Source organism: Paramormyrops kingsleyae, chromosome 21 (genome assembly GCF_048594095.1).
Source record: "Paramormyrops kingsleyae isolate MSU_618 chromosome 21, PKINGS_0.4, whole genome shotgun sequence".
NCBI lineage: Eukaryota > Metazoa > Chordata > Actinopteri > Osteoglossiformes > Mormyridae > Paramormyrops > Paramormyrops kingsleyae.
The window spans coordinates 13,698,115-13,716,930 of NC_132817.1; the positions used below are offsets into that span (position 1 = coordinate 13,698,115).

Consider the following 18,816-nt stretch of genomic DNA (forward strand, 5'->3'; position numbering starts at 1 on the left):
ATGGTATAGTTTTCATAGTTTTGTTCGGACTGGCATGAAATCTCCTGTCAAAATCTGGCGCATTTACAGGAGCTCCTGATCCATACCATCTCAGCAGGTACTTGGGAGACTCATTGGGATATTGGATGTACCAGAAAAGATATGGAGATAAATCAGTTGTGTCAAATTTACAGCCGATAGTCACTGATTTTCCTTCATATAGAATCACGTTTCCTCTGGTTTGATTTACTTTGTCTTCAGCTCTGCAATCTAAGGGAGAAAAAAACACATAGAATCAAGTTATTAAAAACAATTTTAAATGTACTAATTATACTAATTAGCAATAAGTATGAGAATAAATTATACCATAGAAAATTGCAGAAATGATCAGAAAAATCCACAGCCTTTGTGACATTACTGAGCTGTAAATTCAATAAATATGCAAAGCTATGTTCTCTGTGGATCAGGTAAACAGGCTGTCTGGTTGTTTCTTCCAGCCTCTGTACTGAAATCGCTCTGCAGGTTCAAAACTTGACATATGACAATGTTAGGACTCCAAGAATGGATATTTGTGCTGCAATGTCGCCCCCATCAGTAAGTTTCTGTAACAACATTCTAAGGTCTTTTATGATGTCCACCGATCCACCAGCCTCCAGATTCAGATTCCAGTCCATATATTCAGTATAACTGGTTAATTAGGTACAACTATTTCTTAGATCTTAAATATAGTCTTTGTTCAGTGTCATGTTGCGAGTATAATGTATATTGTCATTTATATAAGTATAGAGTGATATATAATTATACAGTTATATGAGTAATTTACATAAGATTTAATCATATTCATACATATAATCTTACATTGAACCTTCAATTGTGATTATCCTTGAAGCCAAGTGAAAAAACATTTCCAGGTTGTTGATGCAGCAAACCTCTGTGACACTGTATTCATCACACTGAGCACACAGCATATGTGAGTCCACAGAAGGTCTAACATCTGTTAGAGCTCTAGGTTAGGTATGGCATGAATACTTCACTCATGACACACTGTTTAAGGTTATATATTTCAAAATAGTTCTGCAAATGCATATGGATGGGTAATCGATATTAATTTCCTCTAACTGGAGCAAAATATTTTATATGGTGTGCTGAATGATGTCATTATTATTAACAGCATTGTGTAATGCACAATTGTGTGGGGCTCATTCCCCAGTACCTCCCAGGTCTCTGCTATCCTGTACCTTGCAGGTGATTTTGGTGAACATGAGGTAAAGTCTAACCACAGTCTTAAAAAGCATCTGACCAGCACTGCACTCCTGCTGAATGGTTCTTCTTAAGACCAGTTCTTACTTCACTTTTCCTTTGTGTGCTTTCGGTTGCACAAGGGGGGAAGTGATTTAAATTTCGTCATCAGGGATTGGCGGCAGACGGCTGCGGTCTGTCAGCGTGTGGCCCAGATTTTTATGTCTAGGGGGAATCGTGCACATTGACTATGCATGTACTGTATAAGATAAATGACTAGGTATCTCCAGTAGGTGGCATATATGTAGAATCGGTCCTTTCAATTTCTTCAGATCAAACCAACAAATAGCAATAACTCTGAAAGCCTTGTCTCATTTATATTTGTTCAAGATTAATGATATAGCTGGTGTGATGAACTGCTGACGGAGCTACAGTTACTGGACCCAGTTCGCAGAGTGTTTAGGGGGGCAACCAGGAGCGGACAGTCACTGGTCACCAGCCTATTGTAAGCAGCGTTCTTGTTATGCTCCCAATTAGCTAGTGATTACGTTTTTAACATTTAAACTGGGTTGTCAACTTTGGTCAGCTGTCTAGCATGAGATTTTCAATTCAAAACAAGTCTGCACACACATACACACGCATTTACATGTATGTAACACTTTTATTACCTTTTAAATAGTCAGGGTTTGCAAACAACCCCAACACTTTTGATGTAGCTGATTTAGGTTTATAATGGAATGATGCAGATTTACAATAATATTTTTTGTTTTTTGCGTGAGTCTGAAAGCGTGAGTGTCTCACCAAATGTGTGAGAGTTGGCAACCCTGATTTAAATACAGTGAAATACATAAATAAAAAGAATCAGTTATAATGATCATCCGCTTATAGCGATCAGTTTCACCCAGGCAGATGTGATCACTATAAGCAGTTTCCACATTATGTGGATTTGATTCCCAAACATTTCTGTGAGATGACGTCAGCTTAAAACCTATGAAAATAGGCACAACATTCGGTCATGTTTGTTTTTGAGAAATTAAACCTCTTTTATTGTTTTATATTAAAAAGGCAATAATGACAATATTCAATAACAATATTTTAAATGCCAAAAAATGCCAGTGTCTAAGACTTTGAATGGTTTAGTCCTTAAACTATATGATTCTAGCTTTATTATAAACCATCTCTGAGATGTGTTTGGTTTAAACTTCAGCAACGAATATGGAGTGGAACACAACTCATGGACTATGATCTTGCCAGTGTTCACCGAGATACAATATCGAAAATATAAATGTATCAATGACTTTTATAAGATTAATAAAAATGTTTGGATCTTAAATTGTGTAACAGATATTGAAACTGACTAAAATGTAGATTTCAAATAGATATTTAGCTTATAAATTTAGATTATCCAGTTAATGTCTTATTAAAACTTTTTAAAGACATAAGATGTGAAATGATTTGAAAAATTATGTGACATTTCACAAAATTACCGATTATTTCCAAAACATCTGAATGTTTAAGTTATAAGCAAAATGGTAGATACTTCATTCTTGGCGCTCCCTTTTTGGCCAGTAAGTGACGAGGTGGCCATCTCCTTTCGGGTGAACACGACCCCAAGCAGGTCACAGACCAGCTTTGTTGGTTGAAGGTGATTGCACCTTTGCAGTTTAATCCTGCTGACCTTTAGTCCCTCACCAATGAGAACCTTGAAATTCAGATGAAACATCAATAACATGTTACAGAAAAACTGAAATGAAGTGTCCTTGGACTCATCAGTTAATATTAGCTACCGTTTCACTATTTGATCCAAGTTATACCAAACACTTGCCAATCTTGAACAACTGGCCTATGGGAGTCATCATAATTACACAAAAGGGGTAATAAGTCTGTTTTTGATTGTATCTCAGGCAATCAGATCAGAGTGGAGATAGACCTTGTGGGCATAATAAGCTGCAGAGTGAGATTCTTTAATTAATTAATTACCTAAGGGATAGTCTGGAATCAATGAACCCAAGCCTGATGTTCGAAGTTACCGAGCACTGTCGGAACAGGAACAAGACAATTGACTACAACGAAGGCCAAATTCGCAAACCAACAGGTAACACTAACTGAATGAGGCACAGAGTTACCTTGCTCTGATCAGTTAGTGTTGGCTGCGCTATTAGATCTACATTGCACCAAAGTTTCTTGCTTTTATACCTATGGAGTGCACTCAGCAACCAACAGGGGCAGAACACATTTTATAGGCTAAGTTGTTTTTTCTTCTTAAAATTGATAACAAATCTAACAATATTAATATAACAACACCTGGTATGATTTAAGATTTAGTAGGCAATAATTTAATAATTTGCAGTTTATGCTAGTGTTGCTAATGGATTTCATAATAATTGATCAGTACAATGTCAGTAGGTGTCAACCAGGCTAGTCTTAGTTAGAATTCACTTACATCATCATTTGAGTTTTCTTGGGCCTGAGGAGATGAGCTGCGACTGGTGGCTTGTTCCAGGTTGGTTGTTTGTACGGTGGTGGCTGGCTCTCTTACCAAAGTACTTCTCAACTCAGAGAGCATAATCCTCATATCTAAAAGAAATAACAGACGTTAACACCCTTACAGAATAATTTAAAAATATTTAAAATGATAGTAGCTTTTGTACAGAGTTTGAATGTGCCCAACAAAGTTGTTCAACCATTCCAACAAAGAGCTACTATGCTATTTGAAGAAGAGTGAAATAGGATTCCACCGGTACAAAATCTGGCGAATTAATGAGTTGCTTGCAAACTTGCCATTAATTGTATCCACCTGCTGAGTCAACCTCTGCCGATCTTCCTCTAGTTCTTTGACTCGCTGTTCAAGGCGTTTGCAGTTGGAACAATGAGTGACTGAGATCCCCTAAAAAAAATTGAATTGTTAGAAGATTTTCTAGGTTCTAATCACTTGATGTAATGGGAAGACCTACAGGGAAACAATACCATTTGTGTCAGAAATAACAGTTTTACTTAAGTTTATTAAAATATTTGTACATGGAAGCACGTAAGAGAAAGAGATTCAAGCAAATCAGGGCAAAATTTGACGTCATAAAGCTGATCAAGGGCACAATGTGGCAGTCAGGATTCAAACTAATTCGAATAATTTCCACGCTACTTAGCATGCTAATCAGGTTCCTTAACTGCTACGCCCCCACCATCACAGTCTTGTAAAGCCAAAATGTCTCACTAGCCAGGGATACTTTTAATAAAGAAGAAAGTAGATAAAAGTTGCTGTTAGGTATTTCATCTGTGTCATGGGTGATGAATAACTTACAGTTAGCTGCTCTCTCCTGGGTTCTTTTTCAGCCTTAAAGAGTGAAAAAGAAAGACATCATGCATTTTGTAAATGGGGGATTTTTGTGTCATAACAAACAAAGTAACGGACAGTCCTAGACAATCCATGGTTTGCAGCGATGGCAAATTTTAAACAGTGGCATTGTAAATTAATTATGCAAATCAACCAACTGGATAATGGCCAAGATCATTTCTATCAATTTGATGACAAATGACAGAACTTACACTGAGTCTTTGCTTTCTTTGTTGGAGAAGTTTTTCAATTTGCGCTGGATGCACAGCTTTCTTTTCAGTCTTAAGAGAGACATGGAATATTAATGGCTTAGTGGAAACAAAGAGCAAGAAAAACAAAGAGCAAGAATATACCATGGGGGGCAGGATTGTTGTTGTTGTTTTTTTTAGTAAAAGTAATTCCAATTGTGTTGCTACTGAAATACCTGTGCTAATCAAAAGCGAAATCCTTATTTCCCCACTGCAATTCATTTTATAATTAACTGAAAAAAGTAGGGCACCTTTTTTCTCTTTGGCATCTCACATTGCTCATCATCCGAGGAATACTGGACAGGTTTTTTCTTCCGCCTCCCTCTGCCACACTCCTCATTGGCAGCTGAGCCCTTTATAAGTTCCTCTCTTTTATCTGAGAGCATTTGCTCATTTTCTAGTTGAGAATAAGAACAATATGTTGGTATGTCAATATGGAGTGCAAATATTAAATACATAAATTACTTTCCACTGTGTTCCTGTTAATGATAAACAACACATTTACCCCAAATTACTAAAATATCGATACTTCAATTAATATAATAATTTTCTGAGGTAAAGGCTTTTTCTTGCATACTGCTACAGTAGCAACACGTTAAGAAAGTTAGCTGTAACAGAGCACCTAGCCTGAAATCAATGTTAGCTTTATCAAACAGTCTATCGTTAGCGTATTTGCGTTTTAATATATTAATAGGTGAAATTGCCAGTCATCTGTGGACGATATATGAAATTTCTTACCTGAAATGTCCAGTATTTTGGCCGGGTAAAGGTACTTTCCCCACCGCACCAATACCTCCTTCTCCACATTCCAGTCTTTCGGGTTCAGTTCATTTGTGGTCATTCAAGTGCCAGTTAAATTAACTGAACTTAAGGGTCCGACACTTAGAGTATTTTCCTCAAAAAAATCGAACAATCCATACATATTTAAAACTGCCATTTAAGACTTAAAATATAAGTAAATGCGGTTACCACAATACTAGCTACAACTGTCAACTGTCAAATTCAAATTATGCAGCTGCGCGAGCGTGCTGAATTGTCATTGGTGCGCGACAACGAGGAGGTCTCTGCAGAACACAGAAGCGAGTGGGCGGATTTCAAGCGCTGGAAGTGTATTACAGTGGGCGGTTCCAAAGCGTTGTTTTTTGTCACCGAAAAAAAGGTTTAACGATGATTGGACGCTTGAAACCCGCCCATACAGCTTGGGGAACGCCCATTACGTTCTCTGATTGGATGCTTGAAACCCGCCCATACTGCTTGGGGAACGCCCATTTTGTTCTGCAGAGACTCATAACTCGCCGTTGAAGAGTAGTGGACAGGAGAACAGGAATTTGCAGCCATGATGCATCGCAGATTGGGTCGATATAAACGCTATTTGCGTGAAGTGGACATTGAAATTCCCAGAGAAACATCTCGAAGAAGATTAAATGTAAGTATTTGTGGTTTTGTTCATTTGTTTTACTTCAGACAGCTAGCTAGCAAGCAAGCTTATAGTTAACCGAGCTAACTTTAACTTGCCGGCTATACCAACTTGTATGTAGTGGAAGCTAAAACCATGGGTTCCTTTAAATCAGAGCTAGATAAGATTTTAACAACTCTGAGATATTAGCTAAGTTCTCCCCAAACGAGCTTGATGGGCCGAATGGCCTCCTCTCGTTTGTAAATTTCTTATGTTCTTATGTTCTAACTAAAAGTAGCTCCAAAGGGTAAACAAATGAGAATAAAAATCGTCACAAGAGGTAAACCTGTAAAATCCTCTGTGAAATAAAATTTGGACACGATTCTCCCAATTTACGTTATACTGTACTGACCTCAGTTGAAAGTAGTGGCGTAACGTTAGGCTGGCAAGTCACTAACAAGTGCATATCAGTCAGCTATGACTATGTATGACCAAAGTAATAAAGGTCAGAAAATCTTACCACGTAGTTTTAATGAAGATATATAGGCATTTTTTCCATTCATGAAATTCATCACAGCACTCACCAGGGAGGTAAATGTTTACTAGATAGATAGGTAGGTAGGTAGGTAGGTAGGTAGGTAGGTAGGTAGGTAGATAGATAGATAGATAGATAGATAGATAGTGTATTTATCCAGAAGGAAAGAAAGTTAATGAAATCACTATGTGATTACCTTGTAATTATTTTACCATTTTCATGTGTTGTATCAGGGAGACATGAACTACCCCTCAGCTGACGAGGCCAGTGAGGCTTATGACACCGAGGGGCAGTACCCAAATAACTGTGAGGTATGTAGACAAGACACTTTTCTTTTCCTGCTTTAATTGTTTCATGAAATTCATCACAGCACTCACCAGGGAGGTAAATGTTTACTAGATAGATAGGTAGATAGATAGATAGATAGATAGATAGACAGTGTATTTATCCAGAAGGAAAGAAAGTTAATGAAATCACTATGTGATTACCTTGTAATTATTTTACCATTTTCATGTGTTGTATCAGGGAGACATGAACTACCCCTCAGCTGACGAGGCCAGTGAGGCTTATGACACCGAGGGACAGTACCCAAATAACTGTGAGGTATGTAGACAAGACACTTTTCTTTTCCTGCTTTAATTGTTTCATGAAATTCATCACAGCACTCACCAGGGAGGTAAATGTTTACTAGATAGATAGGTAGTTGGACGGACGGACAGATGGTGTAATGGAACTGTTGTATAAAAGCAACGGTCTTACAGCTTCGTGCCAGCGGGATCCATAGCCTTGGGCATATCCGCTAACAACCCCACTCCCCCTCTTGTTATATTGCTTAAATTAAAAAAAAAAAAGGAAAAAAAACTATATTGGTTGAATGACCTCTAACCCTTAAAATTCTTTGTAACTTTGCGTGCTTAATGTGCAGATATTCATGTTATTATATGTGTTGTTTTCTAGGAAGACGTCAACTACCCATCAGATGATGATGCCAACGAGACTGACAACATTCATGTGCACTACCAAAGTAGCACAGAGGTATTTTACTCCTTTGTTGTTAGGGGTGTAGTGGGAATCAAACATGGGAGTACTGTGTCCTTTACAGTACATTTTGGATCAAAATATTTCTTCTCATCATGCAAACTTTATGTTACGTATTGAGCTGCAGTGCGGTTATACTGAATGGCTTTTGTATTTTAGGAACCTTTCAATCTGGATGGTGGTGGTGAGCCAATATATCCAGGGAGTGATGTCACCAAAGGTCAAACCATTCTAATGATGTTGGTCTTCATTCTACGTCATAGCCTAAGTGGAGAAGGTCTCAGTGATTTCCTGAAAATGCTTGATATTCTGTTTCCTGGTACACTGCCCGCCACAAAGTTCCTGTTTAACAAATGTTTTGTGTCCATCAACAATAGTTTTGAGATCCACTTCTACTGTGAGTCGTGCCATGAGTACATTTGTAAGGACAGCAACTTAGTTGATATGTGTCAAGAATGCCAAAATCCTTTCAACAAAACCCTAAATCTTAGGAATGGGTCCTTCTTCATTTATCTACCATTAGCTTCTCAACTGAGAGATGTACTGGAGAACTATGTGACAAATTTTCAAACAATTATAGACAAAGCTTCTTGGATTTGGGATGACACAGTTAGTGATATATTTGATGGGGACATCATGAAAAGCTACATTCAAAATGGCATGATTGGGAAATGGGATCTGACATTACTATGGAACTGTGATGGAGTACCCGTCTTTGAATCCTCTCAATATTCCTTGTGGCCAATTCAATTCACGATAAATGAATTACCACCTAGTATTAGGAAAGGACATGTCCTATTGTCTGCTCTTTGGTTCGGCAAGTCTAAGCCAGTGATGAACACATTTCTTAAGCCATTCATAGATGAAATGGAGAGTTTGAAGGATCATGGCTTGAAGTGGGTAGATGGTGAGGTAATTCGTAGGAGCAGAGTGTTTGCTGTTGTTAGTGCCTGTGATTCTGTAGCCAGGCCATTGCTGAAACACAGTACACAGTTTAATGGAAAGCATGGCTGTGACTGGTGTCTTCATCCTGGGGAACGAGTAGCTAAAGGTCATGGCTATGTTAATGCATACCCTTACCTACACCCACCTGCAGATAGTAGACAACTCAACCAGTGGGAGGATGATGCAATTCAGGCCTCACAGGAGGGCCACCCTGTTCACGGCGTGAAAGGCCTGTCACCTCTTCTGTTCCTGCCACTGTTTAACATTATAAGTAGTTTCATACCAGATTATATGCATGCGGTTCTTTTGGGTGTTGTGCGGCAATTTCTTACTCTGTGGATAGACAGCTCCAATCATACTCTACCCTGGTACATTGGTACAAAACTTAATGTCCTGAACGAACGATTGCTCTCTGTAAAACCACCTAAAGAGGTTACTCGTACACCTTCTTCACTTGACAAATTAAAATTTTGGAAAGCTTCCGAGTTCAAAAGTTGGCTTCTATATTATTCCATGATTACCCTTGACGGTATATTGCCTACACAGTATCTTAATCACTGGGCACTTCTGGTTTATGCAATGTATGCACTCTTAATGACCAACATCCCTCGGCAGGTCTTGGAAAAGGCTGATGTTGCTTTACACAAATTTGTCATACAGATGGAATTATTGTATGGTAAGGAGCATGTCAGCTTTAATGTTCATCAGCTTACTCACTTATGTGAGAGTGTGAAGTTATGGGGGCCATTATGGTGCATATCTGCTTTTACATTTGAAGGCAATAATCACAATCTGATGCAGTATTTCCATGGAACCCAGAGTGTCCCCAGACAAATATGCCGAACTTTTCTACTGTGGCGTGATATCCCAAGAAACATTCACAGCCATGTCAAGGACAAAAATTCCACTGTGTTTGACTATTGTTGTCAGCTACTTGGAAAAAGAGTAGTTCAGAGGCATTTGATTGTAGGCGATTTTCATATATTTGGTGCACCTACATTTTCACCCCTCTTGCCTAGACAGTACGCAGCTGTTGAAAGACATTTTAATGTCTTACCTAAGAATGAGCCTGTACAGTGTTTTAAGAGGTTTTTATACAAAGGCACGCTCTACACAACTGCAGGATACACACGTATGCAGAAACGTACCAATTCAGTAGTGATGCTAAGTGATGAAAGCTTTGTACAAATTCAGGATTATGCTCTTCTGAAAATTCAGTGCAACTGTGCCCTTACTAAATGTGCTTGTGATGAGATACCAGTGATTTTTGGATATCCTCTAGCAGTAAAACAGAAAGTTATGTTCAGGGATAGGCAATTGAACCTCTATATTGATTTTATCCAAGAGGTCAATGAGAAACAAGACACTATTGTTGTAACAGCTTCATCACTACATAAAAAGTGTGTTTTATTTGCAGTCAGCAAAAGAAAGTATGTAGTTCCTCTAGTGAACAATATTGAAACTGATTAAAATTTAGGTAAATGACAGAGTAATTATAGAAGGAAAAGTTGCTATAGGTATGTACAATATATAACAGTATAAAAAATAGGAGTAGTAAATCCTTGCCTAATTTTTTGGGCCTGGGGATGTTTGTGTATATGCAATGTATGTATGTATGTATTTTATATATATATGACTTAATTTGCTTAATTAAATGTACTATTGTGATATGATAGTCAATTGACAGACTGCTAGTCTATTATTGATGTTACTACTATTACTTTTTAAGTAGGGTACCTGATGTATACAAAGAAAATGTTGAATGAAATTATTTTAAAGTTATAAATTCTACAAATGTACAGTCTATTAAAAGATTCTACAATAAAAAAAATGCTTGTAATACAGTGTTTTGCAATATCATTACTTTCATCATAGCCCGCAATGGGTGCATTTAGGTTTGGTGTGGGTTGGCCCTAGTCCACACTTCCAGACAAGAACCCGGATGGGCCTTGCAAGTGCACATTTGCTGGGTCCTTTTTAAAACCATAGTAGTACCATGGTTACAATGAAGTGCTATATGTAAACTATGGTAGTACCACAGCTACCATGAAGCGCTATGGATAAACCATGGTAGTACTATGGGTAGTACCAAAGTACCATGAGGTACCATAGTAAAACTATGGTTACTGCATAAAAACCATAGGAAACCATGGTTAATTTTCGTAAGGGATGATAAACAGGTACCGTAAATACAATAAATAGGTGTCAGTAATATCAAAAAATGTTACTTAAACTCGGTGAGGTGAACAAATCAGCAAACCAATTAAAGTAGACATAATCTGAAGAGTCAGAAAGAAAGAATAAAGAAAACATAATCTGTCTTAACGCAACCGAACAAAACATCAGTGTCAATATTAGTAGGCAGAAGCCTATATTCCGTCAATTTGCGAATCATATTCAAATAATCAAAAGTACTACATAATAACTTATATAACTTGGTCACAATTTATTGCACGCAGGCTATATTTTGTGCATCTTTAATATTGTTGACACCGATGTTTGGTTCGGTTGCGTCAAGACATAGCCTACTATGTTTACCACTATTCGGTTTGTTGATTTGTTCGCCTCACCAAGTTCCCCTAACATTTCTTGTCATTACTGACACCTATTTATTGTATTTATTTTACCTGTTTATACCTGTTTTATTATTGACTACCGATAATGAAAGAAAAAAATATTGTTCATATCGCTTCACCTGTCACGACCATTCATACGGACTGTAAACCTCAGCCTTAATGTCAAAGTAGTCCGCGGCAGCGTTGTATTTACCCCTTCCAGTAATATTAATTACAAGGCTGTTGTATCTTACTGTACCCTAATGCCAGGTCTAGCAAACGTAGTACGGCGTCCTGAAATAAACCTCTTATAACACAGCTAATCTATTCCTTCCAAATAATAACTTGTGCGCGCAAGACAAATATTTATAAATTTATTTATAATTTTATAAATATTTTTTCTTTTTCAGTAGACAGTCAGTCTTAGCATAAGTAACCAGTTTAAAGCTAAAGTTGGAAAAAAAAATGACCGGTCGAATGCTACCGTTGTTGCTTGTTCTACCTACTTTTTTCTTTCGACAAAGCTAAACACCCTCCCACTGACAAATCCAGGCAGCAGGCTGTGCTTGGAGTTCACGCGATATCCGGTACTGCCTCCATGGCGTAAGTTTGCATAACGTCATGTCCGGACTCACTTGTGGAGTCACGTGTTTCCGTCCCTGTAGTGGAGCTCCTCCTGCAGCCAGATGCTCTTGCCTGGTGGAGATCTGCAGCCAGATGCTATTGGATGTGCGGACTGAAGATGGATACTATTGGATGATGAGGCATTATGACGATGGGACCGATTTTTGCGTCACAGTTGCTGACATTCTTATACGCGTAAGTTCCAAGATTTGTCGTCAGTTTTGCGCTGTATTTCTGCTGGTTGGTCGTGTATTCATTTAATGAAAAAAGCACTGTTCAGTTTAGAAATGGAGCTGAGAAGTCGCAAACGACCAGGTATGGCACAATAACTGTACTGTTTGTACGTGTACAAAACATAATTTTACATAGCATTAATGTACTATCCTAGCCATTTGTCAGTGTCGTGAGTGTAAATGTCATTAGTGTAGATACTTCTGTTACAAACTTTAAAAAAAAAAACCTAATTGCTATGTATGTATAATAAAGGAAAACATGTGACTTCTTTTGAGAATTAGCTTGCTAAGAACTAATTTGCCAGTGCATTACTTTCTACAGTAACGTGTCGCAGGTGTCGCAGTAAAGTCATTTTCAAAATAAGTGGGTTATTGGTTTTAAAACGTGCAGAACAATGACAGAATACTTACATAATCAACTCTCTTTGTTGTATGTGTAAATTTTAGTCCCTCAACCTGAGTGTGAGGGGGCTGCCCCTGTGGATGGTCAGGAGGGAGGAAGGAAAAGACAGAGGAAGACGGAACCTCAGGGCCAACTACAGGGAGGTGGTGTCAAGGGGCGTAAGAATAAAACCACCAGGAGAAGGAAAAAAGTGCTACAGAAAACCAAAGCAGCACAAAGCGAAAATGAATCACCCCCGTCCAAGGATTTAAGTGATCCCTGCAGAGGTTTGCATCTAAACATAGGTTTCTTAGCTAGTAATCAGTAGTGAACAATGGAATACTCTGATTTTTTCCGTTGAACCCCTATGTATTTGCATATGAATGCATTAAATGCATTAAAAGCATTTTAAAGAGTAAAATCACTATTGGATTAATCCAAGATCCCAGACACATGAGCTTCTGCTAAGCAAATTAATGAAAGATTTCAAATAATTAACTACTAAGCAGGTGAAAATCCAATGTACTATGTCTGCTCTGTGTTACAGCATCCTTAGAAGATCTCTACACTAAAGGGGAACTACTTGGAAAGGGAGGGTTTGGCACAGTGTATGCGGGGATAAGAAAGAGTGATGGGATGCTGGTATGTCACCAAATTTATCTTTGTTTACACTGAAGGTCCCCAACGACTTTTTCATGTGCTTATTATAGGTGATGTACAGGAAAGCCATTTCACCATAAATTACTATGTTTCTTCCTTCCAGGTGGCCATCAAATACATCCCCAAGGAGAAATGTGCCAAGCAGCTAAGAATGGTAATTGCCATCATTTTGACCCTGAAGCACAAGGGTTCAAAACAAAAGGAGTATAATCATGCAATGGTGATGTGTTCTGCATTTTAATGGATGTATACTTCCTTGTTTGCAGCCTGGACAAGAGAAGCCACTCCCTGTGGAGGTGGCTTTGATGGTTCACTTAAACTCAGAGCCAACTTGTTCTTCCATTCTGAAGCTGATTGAATGGTTTGACTTGCCCAGCGAGTATGTGTTGGTGCTGGAAAGACCTGAGCCATGCATGGATCTCATGCAATACATCAGGAGCCAAGGGAACTTCCTTAGTGAGGAGGTGGCTCTGCATGTGCTCATGCAGCTGCTCAATGCCCTGAACCACTGCCAGAGCAAAGGCATTATTCATCGGGATATCAAGCCCAGTAATATCCTAATACATACTAAGACCCTACAAGTGAAGCTGTTGGACTTTGGCTGTGGGGATATTCTGAAGGACGATCTATACACTGATTTTGCAGGTCAGTGACACAGACCGCTGAAAAACCCATAAAATCATCCTTTTGTTTAGAACAACAGACAGTCCAATGTCAAGAAGCCAAATGTTCTGCCAGTTGTTTTCTAGATTAATTCCTAGAAGAGGTGCTTCTGTTGTTTCCTTAATCAAGATAGCTGACTTACTTCAGTAAAAATAACCACCTGCCTAAATGGAGCATCTGTCTAATTACAAAGACAATTACAGATGCACCTCTACTTATGAACTTTAGACTTACGAACTTTCAGACATACGAGCGAAGAGGACTTTAAGTCCAAATTGTGTTCGTTGGGCTCCCGTTTCCCGTCCGCAGCATTCATTTTTTTTTCTGCGCGCCAATTCCACCTAATACGACTTCTGGCCAATACTCCTACAGTGCAGCAGCGTAGCGTGCGTACTTCCAGCGACCTAGTTCTTTATACTTGCGTATACCCTTAAAATAATGTTGAAGAACGACTCACAAACATTTCAAGTTACGAACTGCCATTCGGAACGTAACTCCTTCATAAGTAGAGGAGCGTCTGTACTTGCTGGAAACCTAACAATGACAGTTGATACTAGACAAACCAATCTCTGCAGGGTATAAGAATGTTCATAATTGTTTTTTTACCTACGTCTTTTCTACTTGATCCAAGATTTTAGAGTAAGTCACCCACTTGTATTTGTGTTTCAGGAACAGCATTGTACTGCCCCCCAGAGGTTTTCCTGTATAGAAAGTACTTGTCTAGCCCCTTCACAGTGTGGTCTGTGGGAGTGACGCTTTACAGGATGGTGTGTGGCACAATACCCTTCTGGAACTTTATGGAAGCCATCGGCAAACCTCTGGAAGTCCCAGCATCGGTGTCACCTGGTGAATGTCTGACGTTTTGCAATATTAATCTCAGATACCATGAGAAAGAAAACTCACCTAAGAGCAATGATGTTCTATTCTTGTTGTTTCAGACTTGCAGCATCTAATTCGTTGGTGCCTGACTCTTATCCCAGTAAACCGGCCAACGATAGATCAGATTATGCTTCATCCATGGCTACAGCAGTGCAGGCCAAAGGACTGAGGGTCAGTCTAATGAGCAGTTTTACTTTAGAAACTTGTTGTTGCTTAAAGCCAGGGGACTAGTCAGTACAATTGCTTAATTAAGTTTAATTAAAATTTGCATAAGTAATTGTCAATAAATGCTTTTATTTTCTGTATTCCCACAGTTTCAGGCCAACAAAGATTCAAGCTGCCTCTCCAATAAAATGACAGACTGAGGCACTGAATAATAAACAATAAAAGGCACTGAGGAAGATCAAGCCCCCGCAAGGCAGCAGGACCAGACAACAACCCTGGGCAGGCCCTCAAAGCGTGTGCTAAGAAGCTGGCTGATGTTCTTACCGCAATCTTCAACCTTTTCCTCAGCCAGGAAAGGTTGATGCTGGCCCACATCCAGAGGAACATCCATCCTAGACACTCTGGCAACCTGCAGTATGCCTACCGGCCCAACAGGTCCACATCAGACCCCATTGCTGCTGCCCTTCACTATTCCCTCTCCCACCTGGAAAACAAGGACTCCTACATCAGGATGCTTTTTGTTGATTACAGCTCCGCCTTCAACATGGTCATCCCCCCACAAACTCATCCAAAAACTGACCACACTCAGCCTGCACCCCACCCTCTGTGACTGGCTCCTGGATTTATTTATTTTTTGTATTTTTTATTGAGCGTCAATACAATTTATAACGATGGTACAAAAAGATCCATGCCCATTTTCTTTTTCATTATTGCCCCCTATCCGTTGCAAGAATGTTGCCCCACTGGTCTTCATCCACCATAAACCCTAGGTCTCTTTCCAACAATTCTTTTGTTCGTTGGGGCAAAACCGCCCTGTCCATGGCTTTATAAATGAAAGAAATAATTCTTTTCTGACTGGGATCAGCTGTGCAAATAGTGTCTAGCAATGTTGGAGAGGGGAGATCTGGAAAGTGAGGAAACACTTTCTGAACAAAATGTCTCACTTGGAAAAAGCGAAAGAGATGTGTTGATGGTAGATGGAATTTAGTGGACAACTCGTTAAAGGACATGAACATATTATCATTGTACAAATCAGCAATAGTTTTTATTCCTCTGACAGACCAGAGCTGGAAGGCAGAGTCTGCAGTGGATGGCTTAAAGTTGCAATTATTGAGCACCGGGGCTAAGATAGAAGATCCCTGCAGGTCAAAGTGTTTTCTAAACTGAGCCCAGATCTTCAGTGATTGAATAACCATCGGATTAGTACTGGCTTCCGTGATACACAACGGTAGTTGTGAGCACAGCCATGACTGTAGTGAGAACTGGGTGGAAGACCTGGGGCATGTTCAAATCGCACATAATTTGTACATTAATAGAGTGAAAGTGCTTTCTATTTACATAAGCAAATTCGTTCTCTGAAGGTGCCTTTATAGCAATGTGTGTGCAGTCGATGGCTCCGATTACATTGGGAAAACCAGACATCGCTGCAAATTGTGCTTTAATGTTTGCCTGTTCAACCACAGTGTAAGAAAATTTTATATATCTGGGTGACAAGCGGATTATGCCGTCCCATACAGCTGGCATGGCGCAACTTGGTGTTGACTGAGAAATACCTGATCGATCAGCAAGTTCTCGCTGAAAAGCACCTGTAGCTAAGAACCTGAGAGTGGACAGAACTTGTAAAGGAACAAGTATGGTGCAATTCCTCATCATCTGCCTTTGTAATGCCAGCCCCAGTCCAGCACACAGCTCCAAAAGGATTGCTCTTGGTGATCTGAATCGACTTAGAAGCCAGTCATCATCATGGGCCAAGAAATCACTATGATCCATGAATACACGCTCTCTTCTAATTCTTCCATTATAATTCTTATAGTTCTCCATTTCGGGAGAACATTTTAAAACAAATTTGAGGAAGCACTTCTTTACACAGCGTGTAGTTAGAGTATGTAATAGTCTTCCTGCTAGTGTAGCGCAAGCTAAAACCCTGGGTTCCTTTAAATCAGAGCTAGATAAGATTTTAACAACTCTGAGCTATTAGTTAAGTTCTCCCCAAACGAGCTTGATGGGCCGAATGGCCCCCTCTCGTTTGTAAATTTTTTATGTTCTTATGTTCTATGTCTTCCAATAACGCAAGAGCTGCCATGGTAGTTTTAATACTTTGGTCATTTTTTGCACCATTTTATTGTTACAAATTGATTAAAAATCAGGTGCCATACATTTGTAAACAATATACAATTAATGTCGGTGTATTGGTTAAAGGTGATTTAAGTCATGATTGTGAGTATAAAAAGGGAAACCACAGTATCAATGATTTGCCACTGGGTGCCGTCTGGTTACAAAACCGAGCAGAAACGTGCGTACGCCATGTATGGAGCTGCCGTGAGAATGTGCGTAGCAGTACGCCAAGTTTAGTTTTTATACATCTCGAAGTGAGCGTGGAAACAGATGAACGCAACATTTTCGTGCGTATGCACCGTTATACAGTAGGCCCCTGGTTCCTGAGTAACAGTATGCATGTCTGCCTGTGGACATCAAAGGTCTGTGATTAAAAACGGACTTAATATAGTAGTATAGCCCTTAAGAGCATGTGTTATTTTTATTATTTCGGTACGTGTGAAATTCTCACTTTAATACGGAGCCCCCGAAGTCCCATAGGGTGATTTTTTTTTTTTTTTAATCGTGTGGCACAAGTTATTTTCTTGTGCTCACAAGTTATTCTGTGCGCACAAGATAATTTACTCTGTGTTTGAGTAATATGACAACTATGTCTACCAAAACTATGTCTCGACGTCTAAACAAATCAAACTGGAGAGACATTTATTTACAGTCAACAAGGAACACCATGAACTCATTTTCCATTTTTTTTTTATGCTGCAAACTGTTTCTTTGGCATTAAGGGTGAATTATACAGTCCGTGTTTATGGTCGCGACAGAGGTGAAGCAGCATAAGCACAGATGTGACAATATTTTTCCTTCGGTCATTATCGTTAATCATAATAATACACTATGATAAACAGGTACAGTAAATACAATAAATAGGTGTCAGTAATATCAAAAAATGTTACTTAAACTCGGTGAGGTGAACAAATCAGCAAACCAATTAAAGTAGAAAACATAATCTGTCTTAACGCAACCGAACAAAACATCAGTGTCAATATTAGTAGGCAGAAGCCTATATTCCGTCAATTTGCGAATCATATTCAAATAATCAAAAGTACTACATAATAACTTATATAACTTGGTCACAATTTATTGCACGCAGGCTATATTTTGTGCATCTTTAATATTGTTGACACCGATGTTTGGTTCGGTTGCGTCAAGACATAGCCTACTATGTTTAACACTATTCGGTTTGTTGATTTGTTCGCCTTACCAAGTTCCCCTAACATTTCTTGTTATTACTGACACCTATTTATTGTATTTATTTTACCTGTTTATACCTGTTTTATTATTGACTACCGATAATGAAAGAAAAAAATATTGTTCATATCGCTTCACCTGTCACGACCATTCATACGGACTGTAAACCTCAGCCTTAATGTCAAAGTAGTACGCGGCAGCGTTGTATTTACCCCTTCCAGTAATATTAATTACAAGGCTGTTGTATCTTACTGTACCCTAATGCCAGGTCTAGCAAACGTAGTACGGCGTCCTGAAATAAACCTCTTATAACACAGCTAATCTATTCCTTCCAAATAATAACTTGTGCGCACAAGACAAATATTTATAAATTTATTTATAATTTTATAAATATTTTTTCTTTTTCAGTAGACAGTCAGTCTTAGCATAAGTAACCAATTTAAAGCTAAATTTGGGGAAAAAAAATCACCGGTCGAATGCTACCGTTGTTGCTTGTTCTACCTACTTTTTTCTTTCGACAAAGCTAAACACCCTCCCACTGACAAATCCAGGCAGCAGGCTGTGCTTGGAGTTCACGCGATATCCGGTACTGCCTCCATGGCGTAAGTTTGCATAACGTCATGTCCGGACTCACTTGTGGAGTC

At 38.9% G+C, this 18,816-nt stretch overlaps 2 protein-coding genes across 4 annotated transcripts; one reads left to right on the top strand and one right to left on the bottom strand.

The window, feature by feature from the left end:
- Positions 1 to 191: 191 nt before the first annotated feature.
- Positions 192 to 5,766, bottom strand: LOC111836555 (uncharacterized). Of its 3 annotated transcripts, none has more exons than XM_072704436.1 (7): positions 5,536 to 5,766; positions 5,049 to 5,194; positions 4,762 to 4,830; positions 4,517 to 4,549; positions 4,000 to 4,105; positions 3,662 to 3,795; positions 192 to 249 (listed from the first exon to the last, which is right to left on the bottom strand). In XM_072704436.1, exons 1-7 carry the CDS (start codon positions 5,636 to 5,638, stop codon positions 226 to 228), a joined length of 615 nt encoding a protein of 204 aa, XP_072560537.1. In that variant the 5' UTR covers positions 5,639 to 5,766; the 3' UTR covers positions 192 to 225. The 3 variants fall into 3 exon arrangements, with proteins under 3 accessions (XP_072560537.1, XP_072560536.1, XP_072560538.1); XM_072704435.1 differs by lacking the exon at positions 192 to 249 and adding an exon at positions 2,264 to 2,920; XM_072704437.1 differs by lacking the exons at positions 192 to 249; positions 5,536 to 5,766 and adding an exon at positions 2,264 to 2,920 and having other exon boundaries at positions 5,072 to 5,109.
- A 6,329-nt stretch (positions 5,767 to 12,095) lies between these two features.
- Positions 12,096 to 15,544, top strand: LOC111836697 (serine/threonine-protein kinase pim-2-like). Its single transcript, XM_023798209.2, has 8 exons — positions 12,096 to 12,205; positions 12,571 to 12,792; positions 13,053 to 13,147; positions 13,269 to 13,319; positions 13,432 to 13,810; positions 14,498 to 14,674; positions 14,767 to 14,878; positions 15,022 to 15,544. Exons 1-7 carry the CDS (start codon positions 12,151 to 12,153, stop codon positions 14,874 to 14,876), a joined length of 1,089 nt encoding a protein of 362 aa, XP_023653977.2. The 5' UTR covers positions 12,096 to 12,150; the 3' UTR covers positions 14,877 to 14,878; positions 15,022 to 15,544.
- The last annotated feature ends 3,272 nt before the right edge of the window (positions 15,545 to 18,816 follow it).

Coding starts and splice junctions, on each gene's coding strand:
- LOC111836555 (XM_072704435.1), bottom strand. CDS start 5,638: ATGACCACAAATGAACTGAACCCGAAAGACTGGAATGTGGAGAAGGAG. Junction 3,796..3,999: donor GCAGGTGGATACAATTAATG/GCAAGTTTGCAA, acceptor TATTTCTTTTAG/ATATGAGGATTATGCTCTCT. Junction 2,921..3,661: donor AAGAAAACTCAAATGATGAT/GTAAGTGAATTC, acceptor CTGAATTTCAAG/GTTCTCATTGGTGAGGGACT.
- LOC111836697 (XM_023798209.2), top strand. CDS start 12,151: ATGAAAAAAGCACTGTTCAGTTTAGAAATGGAGCTGAGAAGTCGCAAA. Junction 12,206..12,570: donor GAGAAGTCGCAAACGACCAG/GTATGGCACAAT, acceptor TGTAAATTTTAG/TCCCTCAACCTGAGTGTGAG. Junction 13,811..14,497: donor TCTATACACTGATTTTGCAG/GTCAGTGACACA, acceptor TTTGTGTTTCAG/GAACAGCATTGTACTGCCCC.